This window comes from Myotis myotis, unplaced genomic scaffold, assembly GCF_014108235.1.
Source record: "Myotis myotis isolate mMyoMyo1 unplaced genomic scaffold, mMyoMyo1.p scaffold_m19_p_4, whole genome shotgun sequence".
In the NCBI taxonomy this organism is placed as follows: Eukaryota; Metazoa; Chordata; class Mammalia; order Chiroptera; family Vespertilionidae; genus Myotis; species Myotis myotis.
Genome location: NW_023416346.1, coordinates 38,323,783 through 38,339,507, shown reverse-complemented (window position 1 = coordinate 38,339,507; position 15,725 = coordinate 38,323,783). Strand labels below are relative to the sequence as shown.

The window sequence follows — 15,725 nt, the reverse complement described above, 5'->3', positions numbered from 1 at the left end:
TATAATAGGGAGGCGTCAGTGGAACTCTGTTAAATCAGAAGAGCTCCACTTGATCTCTTCTATATTGAACTTTTCCACATAAAATTGTATGTGGAGAAAGGATTTCACACTAAAAACTATGCTTGAAAACCACTGAATAGTCTTTTAAATTCCTTATAGCTCAAACATTCTAAGAATCTAATAACATAGGCACTCTTCTTTTGATCAGCTCAGTGTTCCATTCAGCCTTACTTTCTGCAGCCAGGAATGAGCCCAGGGATCCACTAGAAGAGGCCATTCCCAAGCCCCCTACCCGCCAGCTTCTCTCAGAGGCTATTAACCCTGATCTCATATGGCAGTTGTCTTTCCCACTGGGCCTTCTACTATCATTCCCTGTAAATGTTAAGGTACAGCAAGGGTAACTATGCACAATAGTATTTGCAGGGCAGCTGTGCCTGTTTCATATGAAGGAAATAAAACATTTACTGATTTTCTCCTAACACTCTTGTTGATGTGCACCACCGTGCATCTGCCTATTGGACCACAGTAGCCTGAGGCTTGCTGCTGATCTATATTTCTAAATCTCTTGCCTGAGCCACAACCAAAGCTGTGAACTTAGTTTGGAATTTTGTATTTTCTCTGGGTTCCTTCACACCTGCTCACTCACACATTTTTATAAGGTCTTCCTTTGTCTCATTCTGCTTGTCATCATACACAAGCCTAACAATTTCACTGGGTGCTCCCTCCTTGAGTCTGGGTTTCAACTACACAATATGATTCCCTTCTTACAAAGTTTTCAAACAAGCAAAAGTAACATCATATTGTTTAGGTGTGTGTGTTTGTATATTTAAAAGACCAAGTAATAATAAATACAAAATTCAGAGCAGCTACCTTGAAGGGAGGAAGGAATCAAAACAGAGAGACATAATAGAGGAGGGAGACATAGGTAAAAATAAGTTATCAGTAATAATGTTATAGTTCTCAAGTTGCATGACAGTTTTATGGATGTTTGCCCTATTTTAAAAATAGATAAATAAATGTAGTAAATAAAAAATGAAAGGTTCATATGTGAGCTTAGTAATGATTAATTAATTCTGTACCCCTGAGGTTCAGAAACAATGATTATAAGAGCAATACAAGATTTTTTATTAACTAGCATCTTACCACCATAACATTCTTACTTTTTTTATAATTCTTTATTGTTCAAACTATTACATATGCCCCCTTTTTTCCCCATTGACCCCCTCCAGCCTGCTCCCACCTCCCCCCCACCCCACCCCAGGCCTTCAGCACCCTATTGTCTGTGTCCATGGGTTATGCATATATGCATGCATGGTCTTTGGTTGATTACCTCCCACCCACCCACCTTCCCCCGCCTTCCCTCTGAGATTCCACACTCTGTTCCATGCTTCTGTGTCTCTGGATCCACTCTGTTTATGTTTATTTTGTTACTTAGATTCCACATATGAGTGCAATCATGTGATACTTGTCTTTCTCTGACTGACTTATTTCACTTAGCATGATACTCTCCAGGTCCCTCCAGTTTGTCTCAAAGGGTAGGAGGCTCTTCTTTTTTACTGCTGCATAGTATTCCATGGTGTAAAGGTACCACAGCTTTTTTATCCACTCATCTACTGATGGGCACTTGGGTTGTTTCCAGATCTTAGCCATTGTAAATTGTGCTGAACATAGGGGTGCATACATTATTTCTGATTGGTGCTTCGGGTTTCTTAGGATATATTCCTAGAAGTGGGATCACTGGGTCAAATGGCAGTTCCATATTTAATTTTTTGAGAAAACGCCATACTGTTTTCCATAATGATTGCATCAGTCGCATTCCTACCAGCAGTGTACTAGGGTTCCCTTTTCTCCACATCCTCACCAGCACTTGTCATTTGTTGATTTGATGATGGTAGCCATTCTGACAGGTGTGAGATGTAAACTTATTGTCGTTTTAATTTGCATCTCTCTGATGATCCATGACTTTGAGCATTTTTTCATATGTCTCTTGACTTCTTTGGAGAAGTGTCTATTAAGGTCCTTTGCCCATTTTTTATTTGGATTGTTTGTCTTCCCTTCGTTAAGTTGTATGAGTTCCTTATATATTTTGGATATTAACCCTTTATCAGATGTATCATTGCCAAATACATTCTCCCATACAGTGGGCTCTCTTTTCATTTTGTTGATGGTTTCTTTTGCTGTAAAGACACTTTTTATTTTGATATAGTCCCATTTGTTTAGTTTCTCTTTAGTTTCATTTGCCTTAGGAGATATATCTATAAATATATTGTGACGAGAGATGTCTGAGATTTTGCTGCCTATGGTTTCTTCTAGATTTTTTTATGGATTCACAACTTACATTTAAGTCTTTTACCCATTTTGAGTTTATTCTTGTGTATGGTATAAGTTGGTGGTCTAGTTTCATTGTTTTGCATGTATCTGTCCAATTTTCCCAAAACCATTTATTGATGAGACTGTTGAGTCCATTGTATGTTCTTGCCTCCTTTATCAAATATTAATTGAGCAGAATGGCTTGGGTCAATTTCTGAGTTCTCTGTTCTGTTCCATTGATCTATATGCCTGTTCTTGTGCCAATACCAGGCTGTTTTGATTACGGTGGCTTTGTAGTATAACTTGAAATCTGGTATCATGACTCTGTTTGTTTTTCTTTCTTAAGGTCACTACAGCTATTTGGGGTCTTTTTTATTCCATATACATTTTGGAGTATTTTTTTCTAGCTCTGTGAAATATGCTGTTGGTATTTTAATAGGGATTGTATTGAATCTGTAGATTGCCTTGGGTAATATGAACATTTTAATGATATTGATTCTACTAATCCATGAGCCTGGTATATTCTTCCACTTGTTAATATCTTCCTCTATCTCTTTTTTTCAATGTCCTGTAGTTTTCAAGTATAGGTCTTTTGCCTCCTTGGTTAAGTTTATTCCTAAGTATTTTGTTTTATTTTTGTTGTTGTTGTTGTAATAGCAAATGGGATTGTTTGGTTAGTTTCTCTTTCTGAGAATTCATTATTGGTGTGTAAAAAAAACCATCAATTTTTTGGGTGTTGATTTTGTATCCTGCTACATTGCCAAATTCATTTATTAAATCTAGTATTTTTTTGGTGGAGTCTTTAGGGTTTTTATGTATAATATCATGTCATCTGCGAATAATGAGAGTTTTACTTTCTCCTTTCCAATTTGGATGCCTTTTATTTCTTCTTGTTGTTTGATCACTGTGGCTAGGACTTCCAATTCTATGTTGATTAAGAGTGGTGAAAGTGGACATCCCTGTCTTGTTCCTGTTCTTAAGGGAAAATGGTTTTAGTTTTTGCCCATTGAGTATGATGTTTGCTGTTGGTCTGTCATATATGGCCTTTATCATGTTGAGATATGCTCCCTCTATTCCCACTTTGCTGAGAGCTTTTATATAAAAAATCCTTACTTTTTTTGTTTGTTTTTTTACAATGCATCAAGAGCTTTTTGAAATTCTAAGTGCATCATAGCTATAGGTTTTCCTCTCTCCAACTTTATTTCCCCCTCAATTATTATTCATAGTTTAGTCAGGTTAGGGTTCTCCTTGTTGAAAATAAGTTTTATTTCCCCATAAGGCTATTTTTATAGGGATCATGGGTCCTCATCTTTCACTTGGGCCCTGCAGGCTAGTAGATATGGGTCTAAAAATTACTGGATGCCTCCTGAATCATTTGGGGTGAAGGGTCATGATTGCTTGTTCCAGTTTTCCAGCCCCATGGCCAGTAAAAAGGACAGATTATTTCTAGGGCTGCCAAATAAAATTCAGGATCCTCAGTTAAATTTAAATTTCAAATAAACAAATAATTATTAATATATGTATGATTTGAGGCTTACTTATACTAAAAATAATTTATCTGAAAATCAAATTTAATTGAACATCCTATATTTTTATTTGCTAAACCTGAAAACTCTATCTCATTTGGGCCAATAATTACTCTTCAATGTTATTCATTATTGGTTTTGGCACCCAAGAAGTGTGAGTCGGGCAGATTCAGGTTCAAATCCTGGATTCTCCACACAAGAGATAGAATATTTTTTCTCTCGGAATTATTATCTATGAAATAGAAATAATAGCACTACCTCATGAGGTTGTTGGAAATATCAAATGAGATAATATTTGTATAGCACTTAGCACAGTGCCTGGTACTTACTAAGCACTCTGTGGCTGTTATTATTGTCAATTTTATACAGAACATTATGTGAGCTGGTCAAGATTTGACCTAGTACTGCAAAACTCTCCATTTACAGAGTGAATTTGGGAATGGGGCTCTCCCTAGTATCTCTTTTGGTGATGACCAAGGCAAAGTGGCATCTAGCCACTTTCTTTTTGTTTCTGAATATTCCTTTGTTAAGAGCCCCAGATTCATTCTTCAGTTGGCTTTCTCCTTTTAATATAATTATTTTTGTGCATGTGTTTTGCAGGGTCACCTAGAATTCCTCAAGTTAGAAGCCATTATCTTCCCTGATGCAAATACTTCAGTTGCTGATAATCACATTTGAAATGCTATCCTCAAGCCAATGACTAATGAGTTTGGCTGATAAAAGGAAGCATCCCTAATCAATATAAGTTTAAGTGGAATGCATAGAAAGCAAGATACCACAGATACTGAGAAGTCTCTGATTCTCACAAGGAGGTCAAGCAATGAATTAAATTGGTTTTCCATTTGCCTTTATCCTACCTTCAATGCCTTCCTTCTTTTGGTGCACACTGGCTTAATTGTTTCTCCCCTCAGGGAGGTCTTCAGTTTCTTTATATTCTCTTCTCAGACCCACCCATCCCCATCAAAATTTACCCATCTGCTTTACCACTCATCCTAGCATCTAATCAGATGTTATTTCATCTTAACATGCTAATGGGTTTAAAAGATTCTATTGAGTCCTCCTCCCAAGCCACAGGCTTTTTTCAACCACTAAACCTGAAGAAGTAACCTTAACAGTAGCTTTTTAGCAGATAAGGGAGACCATGCAGAACCCCTTAAATCACACCATGTTATCAGCTGCCTGTTCTGTCTGCTTCACGTGAATAGAAGGAAGCAGTAGTGCAGATAATCTAAAGATCATTTCCACTTGGTTTGGGAATGTACCACACGGTGTTGTTGTTGATTTGCTTTGCTAATTATGTTCTACTTAAGCTAATATTGAAATTGGTTCACATTTTTTAAGCTCATCTGGGCCAGAAGAGGGAAGAGATGGTGGTATGGTACACTTTGAAATGAAGTAAAGCTGACCACAATCATGAAGAGGATATGAAAGCTGTATATGTGGGCTAATAAATCTAGAAGACAAATGCAAAAGGATCAAGATAGCACTTTGCCAATTACACATGGGAGGAATAGGTCCACCTACCACATATGATTCACTGGGCACTGAAAGGCCAGTCTTCACAATGACCTGCCCAGAATCTGAAATCCTCTGTATCAGGAACCTAATTAAGGGTATTAGTCATAATATAACTATAATTAAATCATTATGTGACCTAAGAGGATCAACACATTTCCTAGCAGACACATTAGCAGTTTGTCTGACTAAATCATCAGTCATTATTGTCACGTAGTAGAAAATGCAATGAAAGGGTAAGACACAAGATAGTTGTACCTTGATGGGAGTATGGGTATACTGTGAGGTCTCTAGGCAGCTATTGTGGAAGTATGAGAGCATCGAGTTCCTTGGAGGTTAGCTGTGAGGGTTGCTAAAAGAGGGTAAAACAACCTTCACCTCTTCTCACATTTTCTTAGTTTCCTTCTTATGGTAGATATAAAGTACATGCAACTGGCCCTGGCCAGGCGGCTCAGCTGGCTGGAGTATCACTCCATGCAACAAAGGGTTGTGGGTTTGATTCACAGTCAGGGCACATACCTAGGCACAGGTTTGATCGGGGCATGTAAGGGAGGCAACTGGTCAATGATTTTTCTCTCTGAGAGAAAGAGAGAGAGAGAAAGAGAGAGAGAGAGAGAGAGAGAGAGAGAGAGAGAGAGAGAGAGAGAGAGAGAGAGAGAGAGAGAGAGAGAGAGAGAGAGAATATTCAACTGGATCAAATAAATTCTTCCCTTCCTTACTCTTCTTCTGCTGTGCAACTGGGCTTTTAAGAGATTCTAGAAATTTCAGAGATCTTGGGGGGTTTTCTTTGAGGCATGTCATTTAGAGCCAAAGCCTAAATGTACATTGTATTTCCAACCATGTAAGTTGAAGCAAGGAACCATGGTGCTATTGAAATTTCTCTTTTTCTCATTGCAGTCTGCTCCCAGTTCTCGAGAGGGGTGTATGCCATCTTTGGATTTTATGACCAGATGTCAATGAACACTCTGACCTCCTTCTGTGGGGCCCTGCACACGTCTTTTGTCACCCCCAGCTTTCCCACTGATGCAGATGTGCAGTTTGTCATCCAGATGCGCCCAGCGTTGAAGGGTGCTATTCTGAGTCTTCTGGGTCACTACAAGTGGGAGAAGTTTGTGTATCTCTATGACACAGAAAGAGGTAAGAAGAGGCATCTGCTCTCCTTTTTGAATATTCATATTGTTAATATTCATATTAACTGTGGTGTTTAACCGTCCTTCTTAAAACACTACACCATGACCCTGTTCCAAAATTTTCTTTTTTTTCCCTTTTTTTTTAATTGCTTAAAGTATTACAAAGAGTATTACATATGTCTCCTTTTTTTTCCCCTGCCCTTGACAATCCCCTGGCCTCCCCTACCCCCCAGTGTCTTATGTCCATTGGTAATGCTTATATGCATGCATACGAGTCCTTTGGTTGATCTCTTACCCACCCCCCTCCTGACCTCCTACCCTCCCCGGCCTTCCTGCTGTAGTTTGACAGTCTCTTTGAGGCAGCTCTGCCTCTGTATATATTTTTGTTCATAAGTTAATAATGGTCTTTATTGTCCAGAAATGAGTGAGATCATGTGGTATTTTTCCTTCATTGACTGGCTTATTTCACTTAGCATAATGCTCTCCAGTCCCATCCATGCTGTTGCAAATGGTAAGAGCTCCTTCTTTTTTACAGCAGCATAGTATTCCATCATGTAGATGTACCACAGTTTTCTAATCCATTCATCTACTGATGGGCACTTAGGCTGTTTCCAGATCTTAGCTATGGTGAATTGTGCTGCTATGAACATAGGGGTGCATATATCCTTTCTGATTGGTGTTTCTGGTTTCTTGGGATATATTCCTAGAAGTGGGATCACAGGGTCAAATGGGAGTTCCATTTTCAGTTTTTTGAGGAAACTCCATACTGTCTTCCATAGTGGCTGCACCAGTCTGAATTCCCACCAGCAGTGCACAAGTGTTCCTTTTTCTCCACATCCTCTCCAGCACTTGTCGTTTGTTGATTTGTTGATGATAGCCAGTCTGACAGGTGTGAGATGGTACCTCATTGTTGTTTTGATTTGCATCTCTTGGATGATTAGTGACTTTGAGCATGTTTTCATATGTCTCTTGGCTTTCTGAATGTCCTCTTTTGAAAGGTGTCTATTTAGGTCCTTTGCCCATTTTTTGATTGGATTGTTTATCTTCCTTTTGTTAAGCTGTATGAGTTCCCTATAAATTTTGGAGATTAGGCCTTTATCAGATATGACATTGGCAAATATGTTTTCCCACACAGTGGGTTTTCTCGTTGTATTGTTGATGGTTTCGTTTGCTGTGCAAAAACTTTTTATTTTGATGTAGTCCCATTTGTTTATTTTCTCTTTAGTTTCCAATGCCCTAGGAGCTGTATCGGTGAAGAAATTGCTTCAGCATATGTCTGAGATTTTGTTGCCTTTGGATTCTTCTAGTATTTGTATGGTTTCCCGTCGTATATTTAAGTCCTTTATCCATTTTGAGTTTATTTTTGTGTATGGTGTAAGTTGGTGGTCTAGTTTCATTTTCTGCATGTATCTGTCGAATTTTCCCTACACCATTTATTGAAGAGACTATCTTGACTCCATTGTATGTTCTTGCCTCCCTGGTCAAATATTAATTGAGCGTATTGGTTGGGGCTGATTTCTGGGCTCTCTATTCTATTCCATTGATCTATATGTCTGTTCTTGTGCCAGTACCAGGCAGTTTTGAGAACAGTGGCTTTGTAATACAGCTTGATATCTGGTATTGAGATCCCACCTACTTTGTTCTTTCTCAGGATCACTGCAGCTATTCGGGGTCGTTTTTTATTCCAGATGAATTTTTGGAGAGTACGTTCTAGGTCTGTGAAATATGCCATTGGTATTTTAATGGGAAGTGCGTTGAATTTATAGATTGCTTTGGGCAGTATGGACATTTTAATGATGTTGATTCTACCAATCCAGGAACATGGTATGTTCTTCCATCTGTTTATGTCTTCCTCTATCCCTTTTTTCAAGGTCCTGTAGTTTCCTGAGAAGAGGTCTTTTACCTCTTTAGTTAAGTTTATTCCTAGGTAGCTTAATTTTTTTGGTGTGATGGTAAATGGGATTGCTATTTTAGTCTCTCTTTCTGCACATTCACTATTGGTGTATAGAAATGCCATAGATTTCTTGGCGTTAATTTTGTATCCTGCTACATTGCCGAATTCTTTTATTAAGTCTAATAGTTTATTGATGGAGTCTTTAGGGGTTTTTAAGTATAATATCATGTCATCTGCAAATAAGGAGAGTTTTACTTCTTGTTTTCCAATTTGGATGCCTTTTCTTTCTTCTTCTTGTCTAATTGCAATGGCTAATACTTCCAGTACTATGTCGAACAGGAGTGGTGAGAGTGGGCATCACTGTCTTGTTCCTGTTCTTAGGGCAAATGGTGTTAGTTTTTGTCCATTGAGTATGATGTTGGCTGTGGGTTTGTCATATATGGCTTTTATTATGTTGAGGTATGATCCTTCTACTCCCGCCTTACTGAGAGTTTTCATTGAAAATGGGTGTTGAATTTTGTCAAATGCTTTTTCTGCATCAATTGATATGACCATGTGGTTTTTTTCTTTCAATTTGTTTATGTGATGTATCACGTTTATTGATTTGCGGATATTGTACCATCCTTGCATCCCTGGAATAAATCCTACTTGGTCATGGTGTATGATCTTTCTGACGTACTGCTGGATCCGATTTGCTAAGATTTTGTTGAGGATTTTGGCATCTATGTTCATGAGGGATATTGGCCTGTAATTCTCTTTCATTGTGTTGTCTTTACCTGGTTTTGGTATTAGGGTGATGCTGGCTTCATAGAATGAGCTTGGAAGTGTTCCTTCCTCTTGGATTTTTTGTAGTAGTCTGAGGAGGATAGATTTTAGTTCTTCCTTGAATGTTTGGTAAAACTCCCCTGTGAAGCCGTCTGGTCCTGGGATTTTGTTTGCTGGAAGCTTTTTGATGACTGCTTCAATTTCTTCCATAGTTATTGGCCTATTGAGATTTTTAGATTCTTCCTGATTAAGTTTTGGAATGTTGTATTTTGATAGGAATATGTCCATTTCCTCCAGGTTGTCTAGTTGGTTGGAGTAGAATTGTCCATTGTATTTTTTAACAATCATTTGTATTTCTGTGGGATCTGTTGTTATTTCGCCTCTATCATTTCTGATTTTGTTGATTGGGGTCCTTTATCTTTGCTTCTTGGTGAGCCTGGCTAGAGGTTTGTCAATCTTTTTTATCCTTTCAAAGAACCAGCTCTTTGTTTCATTGATTTTCTGTATTTTTTTTGGTCTCTATGTCATTTATTTCTGCTCTAATCTTTATTATCTCCTTCCTTCTGCTCACTCTGGGCTTTTCTTTTTGCTCTCTTTCTAATTCTTTGAACTGTAGACTTAGATGATTTACTACCATTTTTTCTTGTTTGTTGAGATAGGCCTGTAGAGCTATAAACTTCCCTCTCAGGACTGCTTTCATTGCGTCCCAAAGGTTTTGGATTGTTGTGTTTTCATTGTCATTAGTTTCCAGGATGTTTTTAATTTCTTCTTTGATCTCATTGGTAACCCAATCAATATTTAATAACGTGCTATTCAGCTTCCAAGTGTTTGAGTATTTTGGGTGGTTTTTATTGTAGTTTATTTCTAATATTATGGCCTTGTGATCTGAGAAGATGCTTGGTATGATTTCAGTCTTCTTGAATTTGTGGAGACTTTGTTTGTGACCCAATATGTGGTCTATATTTGAAGATGTCCCATGAGCACTTGAGAAGAACGTATATTTTGTGGCTTTGGGGTGAAGTGTTCTGAAGATGTCAATTAAGTCCATCTGATCTAGTGAGTCATTTAGGATTGCTGTTTCTTTGCTGAGTTTTTGTCTAGCGGATTTATCCAGTGATGTCAGTGGTGTATTAAAGTCCCCTACTATGATTGTGTTGTTGTCAATCTCTCCCCTGATATCTTCCAAGAGTTTTCTTATGTATGTGGGTGCTCCTGCATTGGGTGCATATATGTTTATCAGGGTTATATCCTCTTGTTGTATTGATCCCTTTAGTATTATGAAGTGGCCTTTCTTATCTCTTGTTATGGCCTTCACTTTGAGGTCAATTTTGCTTGATATAAGTATTGCTACCCCAGCTTTTTTTCCATTTCCATTTGCCTGAAAGATATTTTTCCAACCCTTCACTTTCAGTCTGTGTGAGTCCCTTCTAATGAGGTGGGTCTCTTATAGACAGCAAATATATGGGTCATGTTTTTTTATCCATTTAGCCACTCGATGTCTTTTGATCGGACCATTTAGTCCATTTACGTTTAAAGTTATTATTGAAAGGTACTTGTTTGTAGCCATTTCTATTTTTTTCTGTGTGTGGCTGTTTTCTTTCTGGGCTTTGTAGTTCTTCTTTTTACACCAGTCCCTTTAGCATTTCTTGCATTGCTGGCTTGGTGGTGATAAACTCCCTTAGCCTTTTTTTGTCTGTGAAGCTTCTTATTTCCCCTTCAATTCTGAATGACAGCCTTGCTGGATAGAGTATTCTTGGATTCAGTCCTTTGCTTTGAATCACTTTGTAAATTTCTGTCCATTCTTTTCTGGCCTGATGTGTTTCTGTTGAGAAATCATTTGATAATCTGATGGGGGATCCTTTGTAGGTAACTCTCTGTTTCTCTCTTGCAGCCTTTAAGATTGTGTCTTTGTCTTGTACATTTGCCATCGTTATTATGACATATCTTGGTGTGGGTCTTTTGGGGTTCATCTTGCCTGGGACTCTCTGTACTTGTGTAACTTTTTTCTTCCCCATATCTGGGAAGTTTTCTGACATTATTTCTTCAAATAGATTTTCTAATCCTTGCTGCTCTTCTTGTCCTTCTTGCAGCCCTATTATGCGTCTGTTACTTCGTTTCATGTTGTCCCGAAGCTCCCTTAGGCTCTCCCCCTGCTTTTTAATTTTTTTCTCCAGTTGTTGTTCAGATTGAGCTTGTTTCTCTGCCTTATCTTCTAATTCACTAATTCGGTCCTCTGCTTCTTCTAGTCTGCTGTTGAAACTTTCCATGGTGTTTTTGATTGTAGCTATATCACTTTTCATTTCTTCCTGATTCTTGCATAGGTTGTTGATTTTCTCATCCATCCGGTGAATGAATTGTACAACCATTATTCTGAATTCTTTTAATGTCATGTTGCATGCTTCAACTTCATTAATGTCCTTTCTTGGTGACTCCTCATTGTCTTTCCTCTGGGTGTTGTTTCGTCTCTTCATTCTGATTATCTCCCGATGGTTCAAACGTTGAGTTGCGTGGGCCTGGGCTGTGTGCAGTGGGAGCCTCCCACCACCCTGGTGTCACTGAAGGCTCTGACACTAAGATGTGTGGTTGTTGTGGGTTGGTGGAAACCAGGCTCGCTCAGAGTCAGTGTTGTCAGAGCTCAATGTGGCCTCGTACGCGCCCTTAGAATCAGGGACCCTGCCTGCACCATGCTTAAACAGAGACCCCCCTGAAGCGTGTTGAAAACCAGAGCCCCCTAGCATGCGCCAGGAGTCAGAGTTCCCCAGAATCCAGTATCAGAGTCTCTGTTGCTTCGCGCAACCTTGCCTTGAGAATCAGGGTCCCTGTGTGCCCTTGCACCAGGAATTGGAGTCACTGGCTCTTAGTATGAATGCACAGGAAATCAGGATCTCAGGCGCAGGTGAAAAGAAACACAGTCAAGTCACTGGTGCTTGGTGCTGCCTCCTGCCCAGAGAATCGGGGTCCCTGGGCCTGTGATATGCGGGACAAATTCCCGGTGTTCGTGCGATTGCTCCCTGCCCAGGGCTCCGAAGCTGGCAGTGCGTGTAGGCTCAGTTCCTGGGGTTGGGGCGTTTGCTCCCAGCCCAGGGCTCAGATGCCTGCAGTGTGCGTAGGATCCGTTCCTGGGGTTCGCGCGCTTGCTCCAACCCAGGACTCCTGAACCGGGCCTTAGGCGGGATCAGTTCCAAGGTGCTCATGCACTTCCAGGCTAAAGTTCCTGGAGTGCTGAGGCCCTGGCAAGGGGTGGGTCTATCAGTTAGTTACTCTGGTGCTGCCCACAAGCCTGAGGGAAGGGGGGATGGGCTCTGTTACTCACGGATCTGCCACGGGGATTTCTGAACTTTTGGTGTCCGCAGGTCTGTAGCTGTGGTCACAGGTCTCTGTCCCCAGTGGCTGCAGGGTCCTGGTATGCGTCTGAGATCAGACTGGGTGGTGCTGAGGCCAGGATCCTAGTCTCAAGCAGCTCTGTTTCCCAAGATGGCGTGGTCGCCATGCCTGTGCTGGCCGCCCAGGAGTGTCCGTGCAGGGAGCGGGACTCCACCGCCTAAGACTGCCCGGTTTAACAGCCCCTTAGAAGACCTGCAGAATCTAACTGTCCCTAGCTCATACACACACACCACACGCATCCACACACTCCTCTATCCCCAAAATTTTCAATAGCTTCTATTTCCCACATCGAAAGGAAAAAAAAGTAGTATATTATTTAAGACTCAACATCATTATACCTTAACCAAGTAACAAACCTGTTGTTTCTATGCTATCTAATGAGAACCTTCCACTGCAGGCAGCTTTCATTTTTTACTGTTGTCCAAATGTGCCAGAACCATGTTTGCCTCACAACTTCACTTTTACTACTACCTTGAATTCTTTCCGTAATCTTGATAATGAAAATTCTGCCTATACTTCCATTTTTCAAATTCCACTTCAAGCTCTTTCTCCCCAAGGTGACCTTTCCTAACCACTTCAGCCTAGTGATTCATTCATTCACTCAGTAGATGCTAAGGTTACAATGATGAACACGATAGACATTTTTCCTGCCATTATAAAGTCTACATTCTAATGAAGGAGAAAAAAAATCATGTGAGCCAAAAAAAGATGGCGGCTGGCAGGACAGAGATGAGGGATAGGAAGTGAGTGAGTGAGGGGATGAAAGGAGAGTGTGTGGATGTGTGTGGTGTGTGTGTGAGTGAGTGAGGGACAGTTAAATCCAGCAGGAGCAGCAGAGGCTGGCAGACCAGGCTCTCTGGGACAGGGAGAGACTACCACTGCGGACACTCCCTGGACTGCAGGACTCGGGCACGGAGCCCACGCCATCTTAAAGGGGAGAGCGGCCTCTTCTGGGAACTCATCAGCACCACCACCCAGACAGGCCTTGGAGACTGCCCGTGATCCAACAGCCACTCCAGCCGAAATCCTGTTGCCCCACCCACAACCTGCGGACCCTGGAACTTCCACCTCCAAAGGTGCACTTCTCCCACAGCAGTAAGTGCATTTTCCCCCCTCCCCAGCGGCAGACCTCCGACATTGCATTCCTATGTGTCCAGTGCGCAGGTCTCCGAGGCACACCACTCCATAGACTTCTCTTGGGAGTCACTGTGAGGCTCAGCTGGGTGTGATTTTTGTACAGACACAGGCACACTGCCCTCCAGTAGAAATTCTGAATTCCCTCTGCCTGAATAACTGCCTACACACACCCAGCTGCTCAACCTCAGCACCAGGGCCCCTCAGAGTGCGTCAGAGCTCAGGCCAGCAAAGGCACTGCCACAGTTGCTCACTCTCCCTGAGCCCATCTATCCACAGGGCATTTTGGGAAGCCATAGTGAGCCTCCACTGGATCCGATCTTGGACAAATAGGGATGCACTCCCCTGGGCAGTAGAAATTCTAAATTCACGAATTTTGGATACCTACCCAAAGACACCTCGATTAAGCATGCCAGGGCCCCTCAGAGTGCTTCAGTGCACCTGAGCTAGCAAACTTAATGTAGATTCTCCTGTGTGCCACCACTGGGAACACGCACCTATCCACCACAGGTGCATCAGCAAAAACTGAGTTTCCCCTCCCCACACTGCAGAACTCTGGACACCACAGGCAGCCCTGGGGCCCTGTGGTGAGCCCCGCTGGGCATGCACTTAAACAGGGGTGTACTGCTGGGCTGTAGAAACGCTGAATTCCCTCTTTTGGGATACCTGCCCACAGACACTGCAATCCAGTGGTTTCAGTGCCAGGGCCCTTGAGAGTGTGTCAGTACACCCTGCTAGCAAACACACCACAGGTGCCCCTGTGAACTGCCGCTGAGATCGCATGCCGCTGGGATTGCGTGTATCCAACCACAGAGGCAGCAGCAAAAGCTGAGTCTGCCCACCCCACAACTACAGAACTCTGGACACCACAGTCACGCCTTTCTAGAATGCAGGCCTCCTGAGCACCACCACCCCAACAGACGGTTCCTGGGTGCCACTGTGAGTCACCGCTGGGCACGTGTCATTTCAACCAAGGATGCAAGACAGCAAAAATTGTGACACCCCCTCCATGGCTGCTGACTTCTAGACACCTCAGTTGCGCCTTTGCAGCTCGCAGGCCTACATCAAGAGAACCCAAATAGCTCAAGTAGGGAGCTACACTAGACTACCAAGCCCAGGAGACCTGAGAGGTCACACCAGTAGCACCATACCCAAAAGAAACTGGGTAGCAAAGCAATTGGAGCTACAATTAAAACATTACAGCAAAACATGGGAAGACAAAAAAAAGATCCCCAAAGGAAAGAAAAATAGGAATCACCACAAAGGGAGTTAAATGAAATTGAGGCTACTAACTCATCAGAGAAAGAATTCAGAGTAATGGTTATAAGGATGCTCAAATGGCTGGATGACAAATACACACAACTCAATGAGAATTATAAGGAGCTGAATGAGAATGTCACCAACATGAAAAGGAACCAAGAGGAAATGAAGAACGACATAGCTGCAATAAAGAACACAATGGAAGGCTTAAACAGCAGACTAGATGAGGCTGAGGACCGCATCAGCGATTTAGAAGACAAGGTAGGAAAAAAAACACAAACACAGCAGCAAATGGAAAAAAAAAACTTAAAAAGCAATAGGAGAGCCTAAGGGATCTTTGGGACAATGCAAAATGAAACAATATTCGCTTAATAGGGGTACCAGAAGGAGAGGAAGAGAAGCAAGGAATAGAAAACCTGTTTGAAGAAATAATGATAGAAAACTTCCCTGTTACTGGCAAGAAAAAAAAACTACACAAGTCCAAGAAGCACATAGAGTGCCAAACAAGATGAACCCCAAAAGACCAACACCAAGACACATCATAATTAAACTGGCAAACACCAACAACAAAGTAAGAATCTTAAAGGCTGCCAGAGAGAGACAGAAAGTTACCTACAAGGGATCTCCTATTAGAATATCAGCTGACTTCTCAACAGAAACACAGAGGGCAGAAGGGAATGGAATGAAATATACAAAGTGATGCAAAGCAAGGGGATGAATCCAAGAATACTATACCCAACAAGGCTATCATTCAAAATTGAAGGTGGAATAAGGAGCTTCACAGACAAAAAGGGCTAAGAGAGTTTA

The 15,725-nt window shown here is 41.3% G+C and overlaps 1 protein-coding gene across 3 annotated transcripts in view; it reads left to right on the top strand.

Annotated features, from left to right (window-relative positions):
• Nucleotides 1–15,725, top strand: part of GRIA3 (glutamate ionotropic receptor AMPA type subunit 3) — a 346,459-nt gene that overhangs the window by 87,675 nt on the left and 243,059 nt on the right. For all 3 annotated transcript variants that reach the window (XR_004966979.1, XM_036305461.1, XM_036305460.1), the window contains exon 3: nt 6,249–6,488. Coding sequence is in view for 2 of the 3 variants with exons in the window: in XM_036305461.1 (XP_036161354.1) it covers nt 6,249–6,488 (240 nt within the window). In the remaining variant the exon portion in view is untranslated. The remainder of the gene's footprint in view (nt 1–6,248; nt 6,489–15,725) is intronic.